This window comes from Coturnix japonica, chromosome 18 (assembly GCF_054131305.1).
Source record: "Coturnix japonica strain WE chromosome 18, WE-NBRP24, whole genome shotgun sequence".
NCBI classification, from domain to species: domain Eukaryota; kingdom Metazoa; phylum Chordata; class Aves; order Galliformes; family Phasianidae; genus Coturnix; species Coturnix japonica.
In genome coordinates, this window is record NC_140680.1 from 4,863,276 (window position 1) to 4,878,166 (window position 14,891).

The 14,891-nt window shown below is 45.0% G+C and overlaps 1 protein-coding gene across 2 annotated transcripts; it reads left to right on the top strand.

Annotated features, from left to right (window-relative positions):
- The first annotated feature begins 1,514 nt into the window (after positions 1–1,514).
- SAP30L (SAP30 like) lies at positions 1,515–12,727 on the top strand. 2 transcript variants are annotated; one of them, XR_014935422.1, is made up of 5 exons: positions 1,515–2,034; positions 3,864–3,986; positions 5,636–5,734; positions 6,835–6,942; positions 7,673–12,727. XR_014935422.1 is itself a non-coding variant. In XM_015875853.3 (4 exons), the coding sequence occupies exons 1-4, from the start codon at positions 1,849–1,851 to the stop codon at positions 7,799–7,801; spliced, it is 537 nt and encodes a 178-aa protein (XP_015731339.1). In that variant the 5' UTR covers positions 1,516–1,848; the 3' UTR covers positions 7,802–12,727. The 2 variants fall into 2 exon arrangements, 1 of the variants encoding a protein (XP_015731339.1); XM_015875853.3 differs by lacking the exon at positions 6,835–6,942 and having other exon boundaries at positions 1,516–2,034.
- The last annotated feature ends 2,164 nt before the right edge of the window (positions 12,728–14,891 follow it).

Genomic DNA, 14,891 nt, shown 5'->3' on the forward strand with positions numbered 1-14,891 from the left:
GAGAGTGAGAATCTGGGTGCTGTGTTTCCATGGGCTTCCAACACAGAGAAAATGGGAACAATCTGATTTCTGACTGGAGGTGAAAAAAAAGGCCATCTCGGGACATCTTTTGCAGCACATACTCTTTGGAGAATAGTATTTCTGCCTCAAGAACCGTGAATGATGCCATTAGAACAGCAACTTCCAGCTGACAGCTACGCTGCAGACCTATCTTTAGAAGGTAGAGCTGTTCCAGGTAAGATTTAAGGGCCTGTGCATGTTCCCTTAATTTCATTAGAGGCTGACTCGGATGAGCAGGCTATCGCTGCTTCAAAGGCACTAAAGCTGCCTCGGTGCTGATGGGTGTATGAAACATTGTTTCTCACTTCATTGCAGCTCCCACAAAGAATTATTAGATCAGGTTAGTGATAGATACCTAATAAAGAACGGCTCTGCGAAGCAGTTTATTTTACAGCCAGCAAGTTCTGGTCTAGCAGACTGTGAAATCTTCAGGTTCCCGTGAGGATAAATATGCTGAAATAGACTGCAGTTATATGAAGACCTCCACCTGCTTTTTTTTCTGAGAGACTGGAAGGATGTGTCACTGTATTACCCTGAGCTGGAAGTAGCTGGCATTGAAATAGCAAACAGAAGCAAGAGGAACATTTATTTTCCCCCTTAATAGATATTGCAAGGCAACTTGAGAATAAAAAGAAGGAAGTGCACTAAGACTGAGCCCTGCCCTCAGTATTTATCCTGAGACACACTTGGTGATGCAAGGGCTGCTTGGAACATGTGTATTTTAGTGCTTTTGGCTGTCTGAGAGGCCACAAGCGTTGATGTTGCTGTCTGTATTTCACATGGGTAACTTCAGCACAGCTCATCCTGCTCTGAAGTGCATCTTTTCACATGTATGTTCCATGTGTATGAGTTCAGACCTTGCAGCAATACATTATCCTATATCACACTGTTCCTCTGTGTATGAGTTCCCTGTGTATGAGCTCAGACCTCGCAGCAATACATTATCCTATAGCACACTCTTTCTCTCCTTGTACAACACATCTTCTCAGCCAGATGAACTGATTTTGCTCTTCCCATTGGCAGCAATGTGTGCTGCCTGCAGTCCCGCAGCTGACAGCACATCCTAAGGTGACATCTTAACCAACATTTCCCTCTCAGTTGTGTAATTAGAAACGATATTTATTCAACACTATCCCCTCAGGGTCGGGTGCTGCTTGGAGCGTGTCTGAAGGAGCTCATAACGAGGGCAGCAATGCACGTTCACACTCAGATTTGCTTTTCCTTGTTTCGCTGTGTTTTGTGGCGGTGTTCCATTAGCACGGAGCAGCCTGTGGGTGCTGTGTGGGGTGGCGGTGCCGGCTGTGTGTGGAGGCCGCTGTTTCTCTCTACCGCGGTGCCCTGGCAACGACGCCCGCCCCCATCCCAGCCTTCCGGCCGCCGTGTGAGAGCGGAGGAGAGGAGGAGCCTGTGTGTATGGGCAGACAGACGGCAGCGCCTCCCAATAGGATCACACAGCGGCACTGCTCTGCCCCGCCGTGTCTGCAGGCGGGGAGCGGGACTTCCGCCGCCGGGGAGGCGGTTTTGTGTGTGTAGAGCTCTGCGAGCGGGGTCCCGGCTTTACCCGAGGGGCAGCGGCGCTTCTCGGCTCGTTGCGGGCACCGATAGGAGCGAGAGGCGGCGGCTCCTTCCTGAACCGCTTTGGGGCATCACCCATCAGGGGGTCCCTGCGGGCGTGGGGGGCCCCCGCGGGCAGCAGCGGGGTCCCCCCGAGGGCCGCTCGCTGAGGGCGGCGGCTCCGTCCGCGGCTGTCGGCTCCGCGCTCGGGGCCGAGGGGCGGGTGGGTGGGCGATGAATGGGTTCAGCACCGAGGAGGACAGCCGGGACGGGCCGCCCGCAGCCCCATTCTACGGTCAGAGCTGCTGCCTCATCGACGACGGAGATCGCTGTGTGCGGCCCGCGGGCAACGCGTCCTTCAGCAAGAGGATCCAGAAGAGCATCTCGCAGAAGAAGCTCAAGCTGGACATCGATAAAAGCGTGAGTCGCGGCCTCCTGCCTGACACGGGGTGCCCCGGGGGCTGGGGGCAAAGCACATCCAGCTCTTGGCAGTAGGGCACGGGATGCCCTGCCGTAACACTGCGGCGGATTGAGGGACGTGGTGCAGAGGGGAGAGCAGCAGGGGTTGTTTAGGATGTGTTCAGAGGAGGGCTACAAAGCTGGTGAGGGGTCTGGAGCACAGGCCATATGAAGAGAGGCTGAGGGAGCTGGGATTGTTCAGCCTGGAGAAGAGGAGGCTCAGGGGAGACCTTATTGCTCTCTATAACTTCCTGAAGGGGGGTTGTAGTGAGCTGGGGGTTGGCCTCTTCTCTCGTGTAATCAGTGATAGAACTAGAGGGAATGGTTTTAAGCTGCGCCAGGGGAGATTCAGGCTGGACATTAGGAAGTATTACTTTTCGGAAAGAGTAGTCAGGCATTGGAATGCACTGCCCAGGGAGGTGGTGGAGTCACCGACCATGGGAGTGTTCAAGAAACGCTTGGATGTGGTGCTGAGGAATATGATTTAGCCTGGAAGTATTGGGAATGGTCCTTAAGGTCCCTTCCAGTCCGTGCCGTCTGTTTGATGATTCAATGAGTGCAGCACTGGAGCGGATCACTTAAAAATAAACCATTGCATCAAACTCAGAATGTGAGGTGCCTTTTAAATAGAGCGCTTGCACATGTGTTGGCTGCTTGGCACCGAGCGGCTTGGTTCGCTGCTGGCTGCTTTGTGCCACCAAGTGACAGCTGTCAGCTCAAGATAGAAACGGGCAGAGGACGCACAGAGCAGAGAATGCACAGAGCAGAGAATGCACAGAGCAGAGCAGCGTTGGGAACTGCAGAGGGCATTTCTCAGAAGTGAGACTGTTGCCGGAAGTCTGCTCTGCCTGTTGTTCTTATCTGATCTCAGATCGAAAGCACTGAGAAAAATAAAGAAGGCAAAGTTCCGAGTCCTTCGGTTTGGCAGCTTCTTCTGTTGGCTGTGTCCCTTTTATGCAGCCAAGATGCAGAAAGTGATGGGAAGAAAGGGAGTAAATTTGAACTCTCTGGGGTTTTAGGGATGAAATCTTGTTTCTGCTGGTCTCTGTGCCGCGGGTTTATGTGCTGGTGCAATCGCTTCATTCTAGGAAGTAAATCTTCATTGCCAGGTGAGAGGTTTCAGAGATAAAAAGAAGGAATCGGATTAATGGAGTGTATGAAGTGTGCTGCATGAAGGCATTTTGAATGCAGGGCGTGTGCATCACTTGGAGATATTCTTATTTTATTGCTATCAAATAGTTTTGATCACTCGTGGTCCTTTTTTGTGCTGGTTCTAGTGAGATAATCCCAGTTTAAATATGGGGCATCTGTGACAAGGAAAGCTACAGCAAAGGGATGCTTTTGCTGTTGGTTTGCCTTTTAATTGAGCTAAATAGCCAACTTCTGTTTTGTCTAAATTGATCATCTCACATTCTGCTCGAACCAGAAAGTTCACAAGGCTGGAACAGAGCAACATTTCTCTTGGTAGCGCCCTGACAGTAATTCCTAAAGCAGATGCATTTCCTCCAGACAGCACACTGTTTTTTTCTTCTGACATGTGATTACACCCATAAAAAAGAAATATGTTATCTGCAAAGGTTCGGCTGCAGCCCTCGAGTCCTTCATTTTCCTTGTTTTTAGTGTTTGTAGTGCAGGTAATCTTTCATGCCTGGGCTTTAAGATTAGAAATGTCTTAATGTTAGTCACAAGGCAGTAAGCAGGTACTCTGTAATACAGCTGCTTGAGTGGATGCCATTTTTACACTGCCTGTTTTCATTGTATTGTTTTTCTTTGCCACTTCTGCTTTTTAGGTGAGACATCTGTACATATGTGATTTTCACAAGAACTTTATTCAAAGTGTCCGAAACAAACGGAAAAGGAAAACAAGTGATGATGGAGGAGACTCTCCTGAACATGAGACGGACGTCCCGGAGGTCAGTAGCTACCAGTTGTAGCTTCTTTACATTGTACATCTTTACATTCTTTACATTGGTTGTAGATTCTTTACCAGTTTGGAGCATGGTGAAATTTCACTTGGATATTTTCATCACCACCAAAACTACTGTGAAATTACCCTGATTTTTTTTTATTTCCGAGACTCAGCTGTTGTGTGATATCCTGGTTTTCTTCGTCATCCCCATAGGAATTCTCCGACCATGTAAAGCTTTCTATAAAGAGAGGTATAGTAATGTAACTGCACAGCTTAGTGTATGCACCATTTCCAAACAGGGAGCTGCTGGGTTACTTTACCTTTTTTAGGCAAGAAAACCTTGCTTCCTTTTTTTGAAGCTAATCAACTCATGTATTTACAGAGGGGACTGTGCTCCCAATGTGGTTCTTTGTTAGCTAGCATTCATTGTTTTGCAAAGACTCTGGAACATCAGATCAACCTCTGTATGACTGGTGACAACCAGAGACACTGGGCTTCTGCAGACCTTTGTATGTCGTACTTCTAGCTTAAAATTGCATTCAAGTTACAGACCGTATTGGTAACATTTATTTATTTTAAGGAAATAGGCATATTTTTTTCTGCATTACAAAATGATAGAATCACCTCTTTGTCCTGCTGTATGCGGTGTCTGCTTTTTGATGATTCTGGCACTGTGAGCACTGCATGAAGTTGTGCAGAGGTAATACTGATGGAGGTGCTGAGTTCTGGCTGTGTCAGCAGAGCCCTCTGCTGGAAGTGCCACCCATGCTGGTAAAAAGCCTTTCTCCTCAGAAGAAAAGTGAGGCATTACGCCAGCAATTCACACACCTTCTGCTTGGAGGTTTGGAAGAAGCACTGAAATTTGGTTTTGCTTTTGACCCTTTGTTGTAGCTGTTTGTGCTTCTGTTCCATCTGGTTTTCTGCTGGAACTTTACAATACTGACATGACATCAGTTACTGTAACAGCTGGTGAAAGCCCAGCTGGCATCCCAGGATGTCAGTGCTGCAGCATATGTAGGCTGTGTGGTGTTTTAAAACTGAGGGATGTTCACCGTGTTACCAAACGTGGAACTCTGCAGTGTGTCAGTTTTTATGTCATTTATTTTCTATTTCTTTTTGTGTGTGTGTGTGTGGGTGGAGAAATACACAAAACTTCTCTCTGTCTCTGGAACCTGGCATTTCCCCCATGATCTTCATCTTCCTGTAGCCTCCCCCTGCAACCTGCTTGTAAACAGCATACATGTTTTAATTACTTTTTATCTCTGTGCTCTGTCTCGTGTCACGAGGCATTTGTTCAATGCCTGCTGAAATGATATTTCGTAGGTGAGCTTTTTAAACCTTATGGGAGCAGAAGGTTTCCTTTTGCTCAAGGCTTGCAGAGGTGTAATTGATAGTAGAAACTGGCCAGCAATTCTGTTGACAGCATGTGGACCAGAACACAGTTCTCTATTTCCCAAAGGCTATTGTAGTCTTTTAGCATTAACAAGTAGAAAATAGATTTAGATTTGTCTGTAAGGCAAGCTGACGTGGTTCTGAATGTGAGCAAGGAGCAGCTCTGTTGATGAGGAAGTAGTTATTTTTAGATCATCCTGCATCTGCACTTAATAGATGCTAAAGTGAGTATTCATCCCCTGTTCTCTGTTTTACCTCCAGGTTGACTTGTTCCAGCTCCAAGTGAATACTCTGCGACGTTACAAGAGACATTATAAGCTGCAGACTAGGCCTGGACTCAACAAGGCTCAGCTGGCAGAAGTAAGTGATGATGAAGTGTTAGTATTCTCTCTTGTTATTAAAATTCTTTTTTGCTCCTATGCTGGAGTGCCCATTTCTTGGACACTAATCTGCAGTGACTCACTAACACGTAGCATGTGCTCCATGGCAGATCTCAGGTGGTGGTGTGAGCAGAAAGCTGTGTGCTTTCTTTCACCAGGGGCGGTCATGGGAATCGTTGAAGCTTGTTCTTAAAGCATGTTTTAGTAACTTGCTTTTTCCTGCTTCCTTTACTTCCATACTTACAGACATGATCTATTACCTTTAGGAAAACAAACTTAGTTTTGACTGGCCTGAGTATTAGCCAAATATGGCTGTTCTACCAAAATTAAAACCTCCCCATTAATAGTCACCTTAAGTGCCCCTCTTTATTTCCTTGCAGCCACCTGAACTGGTTGGAACTGCTTAATTTTTTTAAGGCAAAATCACTGACTGTGACTTCAGATTCCTTATTTCTCTCCCTTGTCTTTGATGTCTTATGATTCTCTAGTAAGTCAATAAAAGGGTTTGCTTTTTCCTTAAGGAAAAAAACCTCTACTGTTTCTTTCGCACTGTATTTATTGGGAAGTAACTCTGCAACTGTTAGTCAGGGTTATGCTTGACATGCATCTGCTCTTCCTTCTCTCCTAACGTGTTCTGAAGGCATTCACTAGGAGATGTCTTTTCTATGCTTAGAGGAACTGTAGCAGTTACTGAGTGATAATGAGGTTATTTTTGTAAGCTGGAGTTTTCACAGCTGTCTTCCTGAAGACTAACAGTTTTGCTATTACTTTAAAGAACAACCTAAAAAGACAGCAAAACACTTTCTTCTTCTTACAGTGTCATCTAGGGAATGAATGTAGAGAATATATAGTGTAGTGCACGTAGGAGTAAGGTGATTGTATGTCCTCATTAGTGTATCAGATTTCTATGTTATAAGTAACCAGTCAGTCGGTTGCCTCCTGCCATGAAGGACTGCATACTTAAGCAGTTTACCATGCATATGCCCAGGAGGGGAAAACAAACAGAAAAAACAAACCTACTGTGCAAGCAGAAAATAACTCTAAAGAGAGCCTAACTTAAAGTTGTCACACACTTCCCAGATTTCCTGTGAAGTCTGAGCAGCTTTGACACTACGCTGGATCCTCGTCCAGCTCCCATGCTTGAATCACTGCTGCCTGAGGCTCTTAGACTCCTGCTGCTACCCCACCGTAAGGAAAACTCAAACTTCCATAAATCTTCTTGGAGTGACTTATTGCTCAGCCTGCATCAATATCAAACTCTGGAGCTGTATTGAGTACCAAAAAGCTTCTTCTGTCTAAGAAGCAGGTCTCAGCCAGCTCCAGTGTTTTCTACATTCATTTTCTGAGGGGAAAAAAAAAAAAAAAAAAAAAAAGCAGCTGTGGTTCAGGGCTTACACTCAAGTCTGAGATGGGTAGCCTTAACTGAACCCTGACATTCCCATTGCAAATCCCCAGGGATTCCTTTTGGTGAAAGCTTACCCAGTTTATTTTCCTTTGGACTCTTAAGACTTGCCTACATCTGGTTCACATAGCAAAGTGTTTCAGTATTTCTGACACCCGCCTTAAAATACTGAGACGCAGGAAGACTTTACTCTTCCAAATAATCTCGGCATGAAATGAGAATATGCTGCTTTGGCAGGAGGACTTTCTGGCTTTCAAACTCCACTTGTAGGTTGGCTGCAAATACTGCTGACATAGCAAGGCTGTGTTCTGCTCATATGAACATTCCAACTGTAAAGAGAGAGACAGAGAGAGGTAAACGAGGACTGACAGTTTGAATTGGTGCATGTTTGCCTAAAAGTATATTGTGCTCAGCGACCATAAAATCAGTTCTTGGAATACTCAGGGAACCCAGAGTTTTGATTATTTCTACTTGTAAATTTCCATATTTCTGTCTTTTTGCATGTTGTCCCTTTAGACGGTCAGTCGACACTTCAGGAATATTCCTGTGAATGAGAAAGAGACTCTTGCTTATTTCATCTATATGGTGAAGAACAACAAGAGCAGGTTGGACCAGAAGTCAGAAAGCAGCAAGCAACTAGAATGAAGACTAACAAGATTTGGAATAGGAGCGATCTTGAAGGAACACGTGGTATTGTGCTTTGTAGATATATCAAAACTGTTAAAGTATATTGTAATATTTTTTTTAATGCAGTAAATCTGAATGATGGAGAAGTATAAACAGTTCTTATCAGGAATATTTGAGAACACATGCACACCATTTTTCTGAAGACTTCTCGTCCTCATTTAAAAGTCACGCTGGAATAAAGCAAGGAGAATAACAAGGAAACAGTAAACTTCTTAGGGGTGCGGAATCTGCTAACATAGTGTTTTAAAATGTTTCTGGAAATCCACATCTCAATGCAATTTAGATCACGGATGGATTTTTTTCCCTGAATTCAACTGTCTCACCAAACACCATGCAGTTTGTTTCCATGCAGGACTGGAACAGCAGCAGAGATTAAATGTGTTGTCAAGGTGCACGGGTCAGCAGTTTGTTTGAAGCTTGCTCCCCACATACGTGTGCTCTGTCTTGCCTTGAGGTAATGCTTCAAGTCTCAAACTACTACAAATGCTCCAGCTCACCAACTCTACTCCAATGAGCTACTCAACTAGTCTGACAATTGATATATATTTTTTCATCTTCCCTTCCCTCCTCTCCCCCAAAAATGGAAACCAAGCAACTTTCTAGAATCTTTTTTTTCCCAGTTTCTTTTATTTAAGAACTCACTTCACACTTGTCTATAAGCATTTAAGGAGTTTTGCAGCTGCTCAGAATGTGGTATCAAGGTAAATTTGCTGGGATTGATCATGTTGGTAGAAATGCTCTTTCACTTCACTCTTATGTGTTTCCCTTGTATTCAAGGCTTAACGATAGTGGGTGAAAGAGTGGGTTAAGATGTCTATCTCTTAATCTCTGTGCCAGATGAAGTATCTATCAGGAGCAATGTGAATTTTATACTGAACTGGTCTCTAGCAGGTGTCACAAAACTGCAGTGTGGGTTATTGTGCTCTGTTTAGTGTAAATCAGACTTAAGCACAGATGTAGCACAGTAACCAAGGTAATGAACTGACTGGAGAGTGGTGCGTTTCATCCATCTCTGTGAGCAAGCAGAATTATGGAAACACTTCTCTTTTTTGAGCACTACTTGTGCTTTCCTAAGAGTTCTGTGACATGGAGGATTGTTGGTGCTCACAAAGAGAGCTGTAGACAGAAATATCTCTTGGTTTTGTTATGTAAAGCCAATGTGTCCTTATAAATAACACAGTAGTTATTTTGGCTAAAGCAGTTAATGAAATTGTTGGTCACATCTGTCTGCTCTCCAGTGACCTCAAATGCTACACAAGGGGATCTCCTGATTTAAAGCACCACTCTGTTTTCATGCAGTCCTAACCATTGTCTCCACTCTGTCACAAGATGCCAAGACTCCACACAGAGTATATTCTCAACAAGCCTTAAACACTGAACTCAACAGTTGAAAACATTGGGTAGCATTTTAATAATCTGGATCTAGATGATGCTGTGTTGAAGAGAAGAACACACGCTCACAATCCCAGCTTGATACTGCATCAGATGTTTTGTAAGGCACAAGTGGAGCTCTCCTGAAGTCTGTAAAAAATCAAGTCACAATTTAAAGCAAGGTGCTCACATCAGGTTTGAATTGTGTGCTAACAGTCTAGGGAGAGGTTAAGTGAACATCAGCATGTTTAAGTTCTGTGTCATAGCCAGGAATAACCCATTCTGGTACATGCCCCAGTTGTGAAGTTTTGGGAATGGGGTGGTTTCAACATTTCCTTGTTCAGTTCGGTGTGAAATTGAAGAACATCGGGCAGGAGAAATGCTCAGAGAATGAGAGAACGTCATCCACTGCTATTTTGTGAATGTCTAAAAGTTTCTGAGTTACGGCGATCCTTACTGGAAGGATGGAGCAGTTCCCACATCAGTCAACAAGATCTGGCTTCTCTCATTCAGGATGGATAGCTAAAAGGGTATGTTCTCTGACTGCCATGTTAATATTCAAAGTGCTCATGTAGTCAGAGGATATTATTATTAAGGGAAAATGAGTTTCTGAGTAGAGAGTTACGCCTCAGCGTAACTTATAGACCAAAACTGTTAAAAAAACACAAGTAGTTTATTTGGGTTTTTGGTTGTTTGTTTTATTTCTAGGACTGGACACATCCATTGGGGTGTTTTAGCAGCCAGCAGCAAAACGATTCTTTTTGAGGAACTATGGTGGCAGGTTCCATCTGTTCAGGTGTATTCACTGGAATGCTTTGTGCGGAGGTGGTAGCCAGGAATTTGTTCTATTTTTATTTGTTTTTTTTCCTGAAAATAGTCAACTGATGTAAAATGTGATCCTTGCTTTCACTCCTAAAGCAATTATACTTTTGTTGAGAAATTAATATTAATAATAATAATGATAATGATGATGTGTGATGATGAAGTGATGTTTACCAGCCATTAGCAGTTATTTGTTTATAAGGTGGAAAGCTTGGGGGCAAAGATACCAAAAAAAAAAAAACCAAACAAAAACCCAAAAGAATCTTTGGCTGTCAGACCCCATGGCCTTATAAATCCTTGCAAATGCCTTATTGCCTTGTTCTCAACTTAGCTAGAGCAAAACGCCTTGAGCAAATGAAAGCCTATGTCTTGTTGGAAGGGTGAGCCACTCGATGGCTGCCGTGCTATGAACTGAAATCACACGTCAATTCAGTAGCAATATCCATGTTCAGGGTGCCTGTGATTCTTGAAAAGCATTTAGTGTCTAATAATCAGAAAACGCAACAATGCAATTGTCGTTCTGTATGATAGCGTTCTGTGTATCTGATTCCTTATGCTGCATGCCAATTAAAAAAAGACTTTCCAACTCTTTATTTTTAACTTGGAAGTAAATGTGTTTGAACCTCACCCTTGCGAAGCCATGAGGTAGGACATTTTCATAGCACTTTTGGATGAGACTGTTTGGAAAGGCAGAAGACCCAGATGGCTTTGGCTGCTATGATGTTTGGTGGGTTGGGGCTTTATTTTTGTTGGGTTTTTGGTTTTTTTGCCTCTTTTACATTTTTGCTTTTCACAGTTGGGCCTTAAATTCTGTCTAGCTTTGAACCATGGAGCACAAGCCTTGGGGCATGGAGGATGGCCATATGTCATTTTCCATCTAGAATACAGTGGAAGCTTATTTCTTACAAGCCTGCATAGGAAATGTTCACCCAGGGGCAGAGGAATTGTCTGTGAAGCCCTCCAGCTCTTATGCATCCTAACTCCCATAGCATAACCTGATTCAATCCTTGTTGAAGGGTTATATCAACTTCTTAAGACCTGTGATCAGATCCAAAGTCATTTGTAGGAAATCTGAATAATGCAGAAACATCTCGACTGGAGTTAAGTTTATCCTGTGTGCTGACCCTCTGCTCTTTTTAAGGGAAGAAGAAGAAATAATTACTGGTAGTTATTGGCTTGAGCTCAACTCAAGGGAGTTTGAAACGTGAAGAGTGAAGTCAGCAACAATCTGGTGGCTGGAAAGTGCCTGCGTTTCCAAGGAGGCTGTGTTAGAATGCAGCTATTGTAAAACTCTGCCTCACAAAGAACGTTGCGTATCAACCTGAAGTAAGCAATTGCATTAAAAGCTAATGTTTCTTTTGACAGGCACTTTAGATGTTCAGACTGAGGAAAGCAGAGAGGACAGGCTTGTACTGCTTGGCCCCAATACTCTGGTGTCCCAGTTTTCCTCAGAATTGTGGCTGTAAACCACCAGATAGTGTGGTGTACAGAGTTAGATCTAAACATGTTGTCTGACGTTTTAAAGTTGCTCTTATGTACAAGAAGAGAGGGTTTGAAATCGTGAGCCAAAATAATCCATAGTAAATGCATGCTCTCAAGCACATCATGATGGCAAGGGGGGAAAGAAACAGGACACAGCCCATGGAAAGGCTGAGCAAAACACGCTTCCACAGTTAGCAAGGTGGGGGAAGACTCGTTCTGTGTTAACTCTGGTAATGGATGTTTTATGAGAGGGGAAGGAGGGGGAGCTGTGCACTTTACGTCTTTTGGTTGAGCCAAATGTAAATACCAATGGGAGATCTTCAGCAGTAACTGCAGTTGGAGGGAAGAGAAATGGTCTGCTGGAGGACTGTTTATTTAAATTGGCAGATCATTATACTTCCCTGGAGCACTAGCGTCACTTTGCTTCTACAGTTTAACAGAGTGGGTAATAGGAGGTGGTCTCCCTACCAGAAGGAGTCCTTGCACTGCCCACAGCGTCCACTGAAGAGTCCTAAAGGTGAAGGAATGTTACTGATGCCTCACTCCTCCTGTCACCGATGTCCTTTAGCCATCTCTAACTCACCAAGTTAGAGGAGATCTCATTTCCCACTTTCCAAGTGCAAACGAACTGTTACCATGTAAAATACCCCTTGCACTTTTCACAGCTGTCCCCGGTCTCGTGTTGTTGACTTGGCTGTGAACACGTCTGTTAGAAACGCATGAAATGGTTGAAGAAAGTGTGAGGAGTGTTGGGGGGCTCCTGCCTTAAACCCAAACTTCCCTCGCAAGCATCTCTGCAGGCCATGCTGTGCATCTCCAGCATCTCCCAGCTGTGCCCTGGCAGGGCTGGATCAGTTCCTGTCCTGCCCAGCACTGGGGCACAGGGGAGGTGAATAGCAGGTAACTCACAGAATGGCTTGGAGTCTTTCAGTGGCTTTACTGGGAGAGGAAACCTGTTCTCTCTTCTCTTTCTGGCTTCCATGTGTTGTGCTGATATTATGCCAAATGTTTTGGACACCTTGTATTTTTAACTGTGTAATATAGCTGTGTATTGTTAAAGCTACTTAGTAACTTATAGCAAAACTGTAGAACTCATTTCTTTGAGGTGTAGGAGATGTCCTGCTTCCACTGTGTATAAGACTTTAAATCTATACCGTCTGACAAAGATAAAACGCTGAATTTCACTTTAATAAATGATCTATCTAGCAACAAGGCCTACATTCCCTTTTGTGTTTGCTTTTCTCTTAGCATTTTCAGCTCCAGAACCAATGGTGTCGTGCTTTGCATGGGGTGTTTTGTGGCAGGTGTTTCTGATTCACTGCCCAGCTGCTAAGGTGGGTGCTACTCCAGTGCTAATGTGTAACACTGCAGTGTTAAATCAGCCAAGCAGGGACTGTCTTCCATGTAGAGCTCTGTTTTATTTCATTTCCCTGTATTGTTCTTCATCCTGACCATCCCCCTCATAAGCAAAGACTCCTCCCTGTGTTTTGCTTCAGTAAATTCAGTGAGTTATGACAGAAGCTGTGGCTGGAATGCTCGTTCTCCTGAAGCCTGTCATGGCATTTCCTAAGGCTCTGCTGGTACTGGCTGAGGTATGTTTTAGCCTTGGTTTTTAGCCAGGGAGGAGGTTGTAACGTAGCTTTTCCAACACCTGGACTATCACAGAGAAGGACATCACCTGCGTGTTGCCAAGCACTTTTAGGTGTCTGGGTCTTCAGGTGAGGACAAGGGCAGCAAACCCCAATGGAAAGGGGAAAGCTGCATTATTTGCATTCCCAAAGCTGTGAGTGTGGATTCTGCCAGCACAGTGAGGAGCTGCTGGGGGGAAAAGCAGCGGGGCTGAAGGGAGAACAACTTCAAGCAGCAGTTTTGCAGGTGCCAGCTTTAGCATGCAGGGTATATTGGGATCTCCAGTGCTGGAAACAAACTGATGATGAATCTGCAGCTTGCACAGACTTATAGATAACGCTGCTTAATCTCATGCTGGCTCCTCACCAAGCAACCCACGGCTTCCATGCTCCAAACCAGGGAGGAATCCACTCAGTCTCTTTTTCATGTATTCACACTCAGAAACCCTACAGTGAAGCAGACTGAGCGCCTCAGCCCAGACCAACGTGTCTCCTCTGCTCCCATCTGCCGTGCGAGGGCAGTGTTGGCTCACTGTGCTGGGTGCCCACTGACCGGGTGCATCTCCCTGTCCCTGGGGAGGCTGCTGGGCAGGAGCTGGCGGGGCTTGTCGGATGTTGGAAGTGGAGTGATGCTGCAGTGGGATGTAAAGGCTGTAGAAATGGTTTCTTGTTCTGTTTTGGTCATATTTTTTTTGCCTGCTGGAGATTGAAATTGAACGTGTCCTCTTGTCTGTGTGAGCCCTCCTGCAGCCTCCTGGCTGTGCTGATGGAAACCAGGCTCCGCTTCCCTGCTCCTCAGCAGAAAAGGGCAGCAAAGAGGACTGGGGGAAAAATGCAAATGTGCGTTTAATGATTTTCTGTTTTAGTGTTTTAGAGATGTGACTGAGCAGAGCAGGCTGAGGGTGGGGGGGAGCCTCAGGCCTTGGGTGTGCTCTTATTTTTTTTCCCTTTTCCTTTTTGATTTCTAATTTCTTTCCCTTGTTTCCAATCAGAGGTGACTGTGTGGCTCTGCCAGCGCTCAGTCTCGCTTTGCCAAGAGTTGGAGCCAATTTCGCATCTCTTATCCTTGCAAGCAGCATGGGCTTCTTGCCTAAGTACCTCAAAGCCCCCTAATATGCTTTTACTTAATTGTTTCTGGAATGTTTTGCAGGGTCTGCTTCCTCAGCACAGAGCACCAAGGTGGAAGCACGGCTGCCCATGCAGGGGAAAGCAGCAACCACAAGGCAGGTGAGGAGGGAAGAGTCAGGTTGGGGGGATGCTCCTCTGCCACGGCTCAGGGCAGCGTCACCAAAATCACCAACTCCAGCTGTGGCCACAGAGGAGGGGTGTAAGCCCTGACCCTTGTATAAGAAGCTGGGCTGAGGCACTTGGAACAAGGAAGGTGAACAGCTGAGCCTGCTCCTGCAGGTCAGTTATGGACCATGAGAACTTTTGTCAAGGTAGCTGCAGACTGAGAAAGGAAAAAGTCCTTTTTTCCTCTCAATTCCTTTCAGCTGCTGATGACACCATACATTCCCTGGTTCTCTGGTTACTGGGAAGTCTTTCAAGGCGGTCAGGACCTGAATTCCTCATACAAAAGAACAAGCAGGCAAAGAGAAAAAGGGAACTTCACGAGTAAGGATGCTTGATGTGGAGAATGCTTACAGACCCCACCCTGAGCACCTGAGCGCTGTGAGAGCAGTAAATGTGCTGGAGATGGATCCTTTGTGGAGTGAAGCAATGTGGGCCAGTGTTGGAGAGGGTGT